Source organism: Coregonus clupeaformis, chromosome 38 (genome assembly GCF_020615455.1).
Source record: "Coregonus clupeaformis isolate EN_2021a chromosome 38, ASM2061545v1, whole genome shotgun sequence".
Taxonomy (NCBI): Eukaryota; Metazoa; Chordata; class Actinopteri; order Salmoniformes; family Salmonidae; genus Coregonus; species Coregonus clupeaformis.
The window spans coordinates 3367213-3379761 of NC_059229.1; the positions used below are offsets into that span (position 1 = coordinate 3367213).

The following is a 12549-nucleotide window of genomic DNA, read 5'->3' on the forward strand; positions in this document are numbered from 1 at the left end:
TTTCTTCCAGTTATTGATAAGCATGTACCTATTAAGAAACTGACTGTTACAACTGTTAAGGCCCAGTGGATTGATGAGGAATTTAAAAGCTGTATGGTTGAGAGGGACGAGGCAAATAGAGTGGTGAATAAGTCTGGCTGCACTTCTGATTGGCAAATTTACTGTAAATTATGTGACTAAACTGAACAAAAATAAGAAGAAATTGTATTATGAAACCAAGATAAATGACAAAGTATGATGGAAAAAAGCTTTGGAATACTTTAAATGAAATTATGGGCAGAAAGACTAATTCAACTCCATCTTTCATTGAATCAGATGGCTAATTTATCACAAAACCTTTTGATGTTGCCAATTACTTTAATGACTATTTAATTGGCAAAGTAGGAAATGCCAACAACAAACTGTGAGCCATCATATTCATGCATAAAAAACCTACTAATGAAAGAAAAGCATTGTAAGTTTAAATTCTGTAAAGTAAGTGTGAGGTGGGAAAAGTTGTGTTGTCCATCAATAATGAGAAACCACCTGGTATTGACGACTTAGATGAAAGCTACTGAGGATTGTAGCGAACAATATTGCCAATCCTATTTGTCATATTTTTTTAATGAGTTTGGAGAAAAATGTTTGTTCTCAGACCTGGAGGGAAGCCAAAGTCATTCCACTACCCAAGAATGGTAAAGAACCCTTTACTGTTTTTACTAATGACATGCCACTGGCATTAAACAAAGCCTGTGTGTCTATGTGTGCTTATGATTCAACCCTGGTCTGCAACCACAGCTAGTGAAATCACTGCAACCCTAAACAAAGGGTTGAAGTCCATTTTAGAATGGGTGGCCAGCAATAAACTAGTTGTCACGTCTCCTCCCGTTGCTCCCCTCCGGCGCTCTGATTCGCCGGTCTACTGAGCCACCGGTCTGAGCGCACCACCTTGGCAACACCGGAATGGAAACCCAACGCACCCTAATCACCTCCAGCGCACCTGCACCTCATCATCTCATCACCACCCCTATTTAGCCCTGGACTGTTCTGGAAGATGTTGTGTGTGATTGTTAAGCTTCGTGTCGTTTACGCGATCTTTGTTATTTCTCATTGTCATTGTTAAGTAAACCTTGACCTTGTTAATTCCTAATGCCTCTTTGTATCCTCAGTACGCGTCACACTAGTCCTGAACATGTCTAAAACTAAGAGCATTTTATCTGGTACAAATCATCCCCTAAATTCTAGTCCTCAGCTGAATCTGATAATAAATAATGTGGCTGTTGAGGAGACTAAATTTTTTGGTGTTACCTTGGATTGTAAACTGTATACAGTATCTATTCTATACAGTATCTATTCAATGGTTGTAAAGATGGAGAGAAGTCTGACCTTGATAAAGAGATGCTCTGCTTTTTTGACACCACACTCCACAAAGTAAGTCCTGCAGGCTCTAGTTTTATCTTATCTTGATTATTGCCCAGTCATATGGTCAGGTGCTGCAAAGAAGGACCTAGAAAAACTGCAGTTGGCCCAGAACCGAGCGGTACGTCTTGCTCTTTACTGTAATCAGAGGGCTAATATCAATACTATGCATGCCAGTCTCTCTTGTAGAGGAGAGATTGACTGCATCACTTCTTCTTTTTATGCAAAACGTGTTGAAAATGTCAAATTGTTTGCATAGTCAAAATACACACAGCTCTAATACACACTTTCCCCACCAGACATGCCACAAGGGGTCTTTTCACAGTCCCCAATCCATAACAAATTCAAGGAAACGTACAGTATTATATAGTGCCATGATTGCATGGGACTCCCTTCCATCTCAGATTGCTCAAGTGAACAGCAAACCTGGGTTTAAAAAACAGATAAAGCAACACCTCACGGTACAACACCTCTCCCCTATTTGACCTCGATATTTTGTGTGTATGTACTGATATGTAGGCAATGTGTGACGTTTTACATTTATTCTGTTCTTGTCTATTCATGTTCTGTAGTATGTCATGTTTCAGGTTTTGTGTAGACCCCAGGAACAGTCGCTGCAGCTCATGGGGATCCTAATAAATCAAATACCAAATACCTCACCGGGAGGAACGTCAGCCTGTACCATGCGTCCTGCCTGTCTGGTGGAGGTAAGAGAAGCGAGGGAGGCGAGAGAGAAGAAATGCATCTATGATCATTGGAGACTGTTCATGCGTTCATGATCTCTTTATCACGGAGGAGTCTAAAGAGCTTTGTTTTAAGCTATGGGATACCGCAGCATCATCATCACAGGATAGACCTCCAAAGCTGATGGACTGATGCTGTTCAAGTTTGTATTGAGTATCCCTGACTATCTATGGAACTTGATGGCTAATGCAGTATTGCACGTTTTCACTGGTCAGATAATGTTGAATTAGAATAGTATAAACTTGAGTTATATTATGTGGACTTTAAAACAGGACTTTAAAACAGGGGACACATCCCAATGTTTTCATCAAAGGAATCGTTCAAAGACATCTTGGACAGGAAATGTAAGCCCAACGTTCCAGATACAGTTGAAGTCCGACGTTTACATACACCTTAGCCAAATACATTTAAACTCAGTTTTTCACAATTCCTGACATTTAATCCTAGTAAAGATTCCCTGTCTTAGGTCAGTTAGGATCATCACTTTATTTTAAGAATGTGAAATGTCAGAATAATAGTAGAGAGAATTATTTATTTAAGCTTTTATTTCTTTCATCATATTCGTAGTGGGTCAGAAGTTTACATACACCCAATTAGTATTTGGTAGCATTGCCTTTAAATTGTTTAACTTGGGTCAAACGTTTCATGTAGCCTTCCACAAGCTTCCCACAATATGTTGGGTGAATTTTGGCCCATTCCTCCTGACAGAGCTGGTGTAACTGAGTCAGGTTTGTAGGCCTCCTTGCTTGCACACGCTTTTTCAGTTCTGCCCAGAAATGTTCTATAGGATTGAGGTCAGGGCTTTGTGATGGCCACTCCAATACCTTGACTTTGTTGTCCTTAAGTCATTTTGCCACAACTTTGGAAGTATGCTTGGGGTCATTGTCCATTTGGAAGACCCATTTGCGACCAAGCTTTAACTTTCTGACTGATGTCTTGAGATGTTGCTTCAATATATCCACATAATTTTTCTTCCTTATGATGCCATCTATTTTGTGAAGTGCACTAGTCCCTCCTGCAGCAAAGCACCCCCACAGCATGATGCTGCCACCCCCGTGCTTCACGGTTGTGATGGTGTTCTTCGGCTTGCAAGCAATCCCCTTTTTCCTCCTAACATAACGATGGTCATTATGGCCAAACAGTTCTATTTTTGTTTCATCAGACCAGAGGACATTTCTCCAAAAAGTAAGATCTTTGTCCCCATGTGCAGTTGCAAACCGTAGTCTGTCTTTTTTGATGGCGGTTTTGGAGCAGTGGCTTCTTCCTTGCTGAGTGGCCTTTCAGGTTATGTCGATATAGGACTCGTTTTACTGTGGATATAGATACTTTTGTACCTGTTTCCTCCAGCATCTTCACAAGGTCCTTTGCTGTTGTTCTGGGATTGATATGCACTTTTCGCACCAAACTACGTTCATCTCTAGGAAACAGAACGCGTCTCCTTCCTGAGCGGTATGACGACTGCGTGGTCCCATGGTGTTTATACTTGCGTACTATAGTTTCTACAGATGAACGTGGTACCTTCAGGCGTTTGGAAATTGCTCCTAAGGATGAACCAGACTTGTGGAGGTCTACAAAAAAAATGTCTGAGGTCTTGGCTGATTTATTTTGATTTCCCCATGATTTCAAGCAAAGAGGCACTGAGTTTGAACGTAGGCCTTGAAATACATCCACAGGTACACCTCCAATTGACTCAAATGATGTCAATTAGCATATCAGAAGCTTCTAAAGCCATGACATCATTTTCTGGAATTTTCCAAGCTGTTTAAAGGCACAGTCAACTTAGAGTATGTAAACTTCTGACCCACTGGAATTGTGATACAGTGAATTATAAGTGAGTCAGTAAACAATTGTTGGAAAAATGACTTGTGTCATCAACAAAGTAGATGTCCTAACCGACTTGGCAAAACTATAGTTTGTTAACAAGACATTTGTGGAGTGGTTGAAAAACGAGTTTTAATGACTCCAACCTAAGTGTATGTAAACTTCCGACTTCAACTGTATATGAGAGAGAGAGAGAGAGAGAGAGAGAGAGAGAGAGAGAGAGAGAGAGAGAGAGAGAGAGAGGGAGAGAGAGAGGGAGAGAGAGAGAGAGAGAGAGAGAGAGAGAGAGAGAGAGAGAGAGAGGGGAGAGAGAGAGAGAGAGAGAGAGAGAGAGAGAGAGAGAGAGAGAGAGAGAGAGAGAGAGAGAGAGAGAGGAGAGAGAGAGAGAGAGAGAGAGAGAGAGAGAGAGAGAGAGAGAGAGAGAGAGAGAGAGAGAGAGAGAGAGAGAGGTCCACTCTCCTCTCAAGTCCCACTGATTCTGCTCTTCCCAGCCAGGCTGAATCCTCTTTTCCTTATCAGACCAGCACAGGCTGCATCGGACTCTCCCTGCTCTGACAGCAGCGACAACAATGGGCCAGCGATACCACCGCGCTTCAGAGAGGGGAACCTGCCACAGGCACAGATTACAAACACATGCACACGCGGGTACCCATGCATGCGCACTCACACACACATTCCTTGCTTGCCACTCATGTCTCTCTCAGAAACAAACACAAGCAAACAAATTCTAACTTTGCAGGAATCCAAAAAATGAAAGTAAGTTGGTGGAATGATAGAGACCACAACGATTGTCTCCTAGTGTGAAAATATTGAAATATCTGATGTCATTGGGAAGTTCTTTGCAACATGCATTATATACAGTGCCTTCAGAAAGTATTCAGACCCTTTGACTTTTTTCACATTTTGTTACGTTACATCATTATTCGAAAATGGATTAAAAAAAAAAACTAATCTCAGCAATCTACACATAATCCCCCTAATGACAAAACGAAAACAGGTTTTTAGAAATGTTTGCAAATGTATTAAAAAGTAAAAAACCTAAATACCTTATTTACATGAGTATTCAGACCCTTTGATATGAGACTCGAAATTGACCTCAGATGCATCCTGTTTCCATTGATCATCCTTGAGATGTTTCTACAACTTGATTGGAGTCCACCTGTGGTAAATTCAATTGATTGGACATGATTTGGAAAGGCACACGCCTGTCTATATAAGGTCCCACAGTTGACAGTGCATGTCAGAGCAAAAACCAAGGCATGAGGTCAAAGGAATTGTCCGTAGAGCTCCAAGACAGGATTGTGTCAAGGCACAGATCTGGCGAAGGGTACCAAAGAATGTCTGCAGCATTGAAGGTCCCCAAGAACACAGTGGCCTCCATCATTCTTAAATGGAAGAAGTTTGGAATCACCTAGAGCTGGCCGCTCGGTCAAACTGAGCAATCGGACGAGAAGGGCCTTGGTCAGGGAGGTGACCAAGAACACTCTGACAGAGCTCTAGAGTTCCTCTGTGGAGATGGGAGTACCTTCCAGAAGGACAACCACCTTTGCAGCACTCCACCAATCAGGCCTTTATGGTAGAGTGGCCAGACGGAAGCTACTTCTCAGTAAAAGGCACATGACAGCCGCTTGGAGTTTGCCAAAAGGCACCTAAAGACTCTCAGACCATGAGAAAGAAGATTATCTGGTCTGATGAAACCAAGATTGAACTCTTTGGCCTGAATGCCAAGCGTCACGTCTGGAGGAAACCTGGCACCATCCCTACGGTGAAGCATGGTGGTGGCAGCATCATGCTGTGGGGATGTTTTTGAGCGGCAGGGACTGGGAGACTAGTCTGGATCGAGGGAAAGATGAACGGCGCAAAGTACAGAGAGATCCTTGATGAAAACCTGCTCCAGAGCACTCAGGACCTCAGACTGGGGTGAAGGTTCACCTTCCAACAGGACAATGACCCTAAGCACACAGCCAAGACAACGCAGGAGTGGCTTCAGGACAAGTCTCTGAATGTCCTTGAGTGGCCCAGCCAGAGCCTGGACTCAAACCCGATCGAACATTTCTGGAGAGACCTGAAAATAGCTGTGCAGCAACTCTCCCCATTCAACTTGATAGAGCTTGAGAGGATCTGCAGAGAAGAATGAGAGAAACTCCCCAAATACAGGTGTGCCAAGCTTGTAGCGTCATACCCAAGAAGACTCGATGCTGTAATCGCTGCCAAAGGTGTTTCAACTAAGTATTGAGTAAATGGTCATAATACTTATGTAAATGTTATATTTCGAAAATTTCGAAAAACCTCTTTTTATTTTGTCATTATGGGGTGTTGTGTGTATGTTGATGAGGGGAAAAACAATTTAATCCATTTTAGAATAAGGCTGTAACATAACAAAATGTGGAAAAAGTCAAGGGGTCTGAATACATTCCAAAGGCACTGTATTTGGACCCATATCGTTCATATCACATCTCCAGAACATAAACAGTGTTAATTATTGAGTTACCTACCATGTCACTTCCTGCTGTGGTCATTTCGATCTTCCCCTCAAAAGGACCCCATGTGGTGCCCACAGTAAGTGCCTGGTGAGAACGTGTCCGCCGCTCTGTACCGTCATAGAGAATCTCCAGCTCTCCTATAAAACACCACACAATCAGTATTTAGATGATTTATTAACATTCAATCATAGCTCAACTTGAGTTCATAATTCTTTAATGAAAACCGTTTTCTTCTCCATGTTATCATAATGAGGCACCACACCTTTGTGCAGTTAAAGAGAGTGTATGATAGATAGTCTTCGGTACACTCTTAGAAAAAAAGGTGCTTTCTAGAACCTTAAAGGGTTCTTCGGCTGTCCCCATAGGAGAACCCTTTGAATAACCCTTTTTGGTTGCAGGTAGAACCCTTTTGGTTCTAGGTAGAACACTTTTGGGTTCCATGTAGACCCCTTTCTACAGAGAGTTCCACAAGGAACCCACAAGGGTTCTACCTGGAACCAAAAGGGGTTTTACCTGGAACCAAAAAGGGTTCTCCTATGGGGACAGCCGAAGAAGCCTTTTGGAACCCTTGTTTTTTTGTCAAGGTCCCTTGAGTGTATTTCAGGATTACTTCCTTCCTCATCATACATTGAACACCACCACCACCATCACCATCCTCACTGAGCCTCTCCTCCCTCTGCAGTTAATTACCAGATCATAAACTTCACTAAAGCGCCTCTCCCTAGCCTCAATCCTGGATGACCTAGTTGTCTCTTTGATTAGGGTTCAGCCCCAGCAGTTTGACAGCCAACAGATAAAGTGGATTAAGCCTCTTTGTCCATCCAGTTTTGATGTGAACAGTGGAGGGGCGTGTTAAATCACCCAGTTTCAGGAGTATATTTTTTTTAATGCTCAGGAGATCGACCAGATAGAAAGGCTGAGGAACCTAAGTCTCTGGCTCAGCGAGATCAAGAGTCGTTATTTCTCTGTGACTAAGAACTTACAGAGAGGCAGGGAGTTCCTGATTGAGCGGCCCACTGGTCTTGTTAAATGCAATGAGCACTGAGCATACTAGTAAAAACCTCACGGAATACATAAATACAATACTCCAATACCCATGAAATATATATTCAAGTCTGTCACACGAGGCACATCTCCCTCTCTCTCTCTGTCTCTCTCTCACTCTGATGAATTTCTCTGTTCTGAAAACAATTAGAATTGAAGTTTGGTTTCGGGGGGAACATTGGGGAGTAGGGACACTTAAGGAACATTTTAAACTCTGTTTTCATTTTTCCCTTCTCCCGCTCGTCGTCCTGCACCGCTCCCCCACATCAGTGACACGGAGAAGTAATCCAATACACAGGCCTCTATTGTGCTGAGATGAGAGGCTGGCTTCATCCACTGCTGGGGACCTAATGCACCTCTGCTCCCTCGCTCCCTCTCACCCTCTTACACTCCCCTCACTCCCTCTCTTGCTCTCTCTGCAGCCTAATCTGTGAGGGACTTAAAGGGACCTTATCTCCAGGCTCTCCTGCTTCATTTCATGCTTGATTTACTTTAATTTGTCTGATAGGGCACAAGGATTTGGAGACAGCCCATCTTTGGTTTGGGAGAGGAAGAGAGTGGGAAAAAACAGTATTTCTCAGGCACATTGTCGTGGGTTTTTGACTTCTCTCGCTCTCTGTCTAGATTTCCTGGAGAGGGGAATGATCTTGCTGTTGTGGTGCAGCAGTCTGTTTGAGTGCGTTGGAGGTTTCAAACCGTTAGAGAATAAAGAGGTTGTAGGGTGTGGAGTGACTTCATGGGGCGGCAGGTAGCTTAGTGGTTAAGAGTGTTGTGACAATAACCGAAAGGTCGCTGGTTCTAATCCCCGAGCCGACTAGGTGAAATATCTGTCGATGTGCCCTTGAGCAAGGCACTTAACCCTAATTGCTCCTGTAAGTCGCTCTGGATAAGAGCGTCTGCTAAAATGTAAATGTAATGATGTGCTGCAGCACAGTGATGGTCGTGTCAAGTCCTCTCACAGTCATACTGTGAGACAGTGTACAGCCCCTGCTGATGGTTCAGGGCTGACCGACCACAAGTTCAAGACTCAGATATACAGTATATCGCTCTATAATCACCCCAAAATTAAAAACAAGGTTGTGTTCTGTGGACTCAAATCCCAATCCAACAAGTGGTCTTGAATCATCTAACTAGCCAATTCTAAACCACAAAACGCAATAATTAAAATAGTCTTCGTATTAAATCCTTATGTATTCAATTGGGAGTGTGATATAAAGCTCATAAAAAAAATAATTGAGCAAAAATAAATAAATAACAGTTGTCACTATTAATGAGACAATTTATTTATTGATTAACTTCCATACTTCCTCAGTAACCTGTGTATGTTTCCTCTGGTCCAACAGGCTTTCCTTTCCTCCCACACACCTCCCATCCTATTTTACCATAATCAGAAAGCCTATATTTCACTCCCCTGACCTTCCTGTCAAACCCCTGTGGGGTAGGCAGCACCGCTACTCGGGTCAAGGCTTTCTAGTTCTATTCTTCCTTTAGATCTGCCACTCACCCCCCATTTACAAACACTAATAAATGAATATCTCTAGTCGTGAAGGGCAGCACAGAAGGTGGCTTCGCTTTCCATTCCATTGACAGACTTGAATTCAAACATCCAAACTCAAGCAGTCGTCCTCCCCCTCACTCACTAAAAAAATAGGCTGACTTGACTAAGATCATTGAAATTCCCCTCACGACGCGGAATTTACTTAACAGCGGGTGTGTGAGCACTGATAAACAGACTGATGATTCAGCAATACGTCTTTATCCGGGCTGAGGCTTTAATTACTGCCGAGTTGTTTGTGGAGGACATGATTAATATGCCGGAGAAAACCTCCTAATTGAATACCGCAACACTCCCACAATCAGGGAGGAACATGGTGTTTTGTTTTTTGAAGATTAGAGGCCTTTTATCATTATCAATATTTAATATTATTATTAACAGCATTATTTGGTGTCTTAGTTAATTCAGCTGACAACCAGGCCCCTCCTCCTCCTCCCTCCCTCCATCGTTCATCAACATACTAAGAAAAGGAAATGAGAGATCCATCATTTAGACACTGTTTTTAAAAACAAGACAAAGTGAGGGTCAGGTGGACAAGTGTGTTGATAATATTCGCAAAGGAGGAATTGGAAGTATAGAGAGATATATAATACTAGAGTGGTTGATGTTACGAATGACACTCTCAACACCTTTCATATGTATACAGAAGCCTATTCACATTCTGAGTGTCAAAAGCCAATCTTCTTGCTCCTACAAAGGAAATCAAGGATAGTTAAAATCACAGTGTTAAAAATGTTGGGTTAAATTGACTCATTGGCGTTATCTTGACCCTCAAGAGAGTGATACACTCGCTGGAGTTAATGTTGATAAATGGAGTTAATTTGGATGGAGTCCTTTTAACTCCATTAAGAGTAACCAGAGACAGGGAGTTAAATCTATGGAGCTATCCACAGATGTGGGAGGGGCCACATTGTTATATTTCCCAGCATGTTCTGTTACAGGTTGATTTAAAAACTTGTTTGTTTCAATATCTGTGTTTTTGCATGTACATTGATTGTTTTTTTAAATCTTATGCTACACAAAGATAAGTAACACATTTTTCTAAACTAATCCAATCTGTAAGTGGTTGAATTTATACCAACCGTTAATGAGATAGTTGTTCCAGTTTACATGGTGTAGGTAGTCTTCATGTACTGCATTTTCTTTCCTACTCTGTCAGGCATTCTAAATACAAGTTATAAGTAGTGACCGTATTACCGCCACACCGGCGGTCACAATGAAGGCAGTCAAATTCCACATGACTGTTTAGTCATGGTAATTAGGCTTCTCCAAGCTCTTATGCTGCTGCTGGTCATTAGTAGCCTACCAAACTTGCTAACTGCCTGGTACTCAGCACTCTACTGTCCCTCTAATCACTCTGACATAAATGCAAATGTTTTCCAAAATCTAATCAAACACTTCATGAGAGCCCATGAGTTCATGTTGTGCAACATTTCTATAGGCTATGCAATTGCGGGAGAAAACAGAGTGAATGCCGCTAATAAAAAGAGGAGGATCCCATCAGCTTTCCATAGGCTAGACCTATTATATTTCTTCCTAATATTGAGCACATTGCTTCTATTTACAACAGGAGTATAACGTACCTCGCTGGCATGAAAATAAACCACGGGGAAAAGCGTCCTCCATTCGCTATTTAAGTGCATATATGATATGTATTATTTCCCGCAGCCCCTGTTTCGATACAGGTGCATGATAATGGTCCATTCTAAATCAAAAGAAATGTCACACAAATATTATTTAGTACACTACCGGTCAACAGTTTTAGGACACCTACTCATTCAAGGGTTTTTCTTTACTTTTACTATTTTCTACATTGTAGAATAATAGTGAAGACATCAAAACTATGAAATAACACATATGGAATCATGTAGTAACCAAAAAAGTGTTAAACAAATCAAATAGCCACCCTTTGCCTTGATGACAGCTTTGCACACTCTTGTCATTCTCTCAACTAGCATCGCCTGGAATGCTTTTCCAACCGTCTTGAAGGAGTTCCCACATATGCTGAGCACTTGTTGGCTGCTTTTCCTTCACTCTGTGGTCCGACTCATCCCAAACCATCTCAATTTGGTTGAGGTTGGGGGATTGTGGAGGCCAGGTCATCTGATGCAGCACTCCATCACTCTCCTTCTTGGTAAAATAGCCCTAACACAGCCTGGAGGTGTCTAATTGCATTTGCGGTCACTTTTGATAATGGTGTTTTCCGCTAATGGAACATTTGCGCTTATAGCCTACTACCATGTGCGCATTGCTGCGCTTATAATGTGAAGAAATAGCCTAATAGTTTATCAACATTTTAAGCTAAACGTTCTGACCTTTTGCGCCAGCTACATTGCATAAAAACATATTTTTTTAATGCTAGTGGTTGTATTAATTTGGGATCTATCGCATCCCACAACTGTCCCAGACTAAGTTTGGAATATTTATTTCTCGCACAGAATAGGTTGACTTTTGTACAATGGGGATAGTAGATTGACATAGGCTAGTGTTTTTGCTGTTCGTTAGGCCTACTCATCTTGTTGGCTGATGAAAAGTAAATGTGGACAGTTCTTCCAATATCTTCAAATTGCACCTCGGAATTGGACAAGGATGCGCGCAGTTGCGTTCCCGATGTGTCTGTCTTAATTTGTTGCCTGTGAGAAAGACCCGATTACGTGACGGAGAGCTGTGTGAGTGACAGACACTTTGGATTGCGCAGCACACTCAGGGAGAAGGGCACAACACAGCACTCCGGACCGCAAATTGCATGGATTTTTTTAGGGTGCATTACGGCCACAAAGGGGATGCTGCCGTGAAATTCAAGGCATTATCAAGTGCTTGTCAAATTGGGAATGAGAGACTTTTGGAGGGTGTACAGCCTGCGCAAAAAACAAAGTAGAGCTCATGCCTTTCAAGCGACTTTTTTCAAATCATCATTAGAGTCTCATCATGCAGCCTTACAATGTATGAATATTTGAAGATAAATAAACAACGCAGAGGACTAGAGGTCAAGAGGAAATTAACGTTGTATTTCATTGTATCAATGGAAATAGTTGTATTTCAGTTGAACATCTGTTTAGAATCTGTGTAGGGGTTTCAGTCCAGGATTCATAGCTACATGTGGCAAGTTTTTATTGGTTGAAATTGTCTATACATTGAGCCTGAAACTAGATACTTGATATTTGGCCATTGGCCCAATTTTATTGCAAGGAATTCTAATTGGTCAGCCACATGCTAGGTTTGAGGCTATAAACTACATCCTGTCTCTTTGTTCAGTGGAGAAACATTGAGGACAGGGAAGAATGAACATCTACCATCTACTTTCCAGCATAACAACTATGATTTGTTCTCTTTGAATAAATATATTTTTCTCCACCTGATTTGCTTTGGGGTCTGTATTATTGAAGAATAACATCAACTGCTAACACAATGTATTAAAAAATCAAAACATATAGCCCAACATTTGTAGAACAACTAAAGTTATATTAATAACTCTAAATTAAGCAACTCTAAATTGTATTCTTC

General features: G+C 41.8%; 1 protein-coding gene across 1 annotated transcript in view; it reads right to left on the reverse strand.

Annotated features, from left to right (window-relative positions):
• The window catches only part of LOC121553965 (zinc finger protein ZFPM2-like), a 120053-nt gene that overhangs the window by 51860 nt on the left and 55644 nt on the right, over positions 1-12549 (reverse strand). The window contains exon 4 of the mRNA XM_041867370.1: positions 6459-6583. Coding sequence (XP_041723304.1) covers positions 6459-6583 — 125 coding nt within the window. The remainder of the gene's footprint in view (positions 1-6458; positions 6584-12549) is intronic.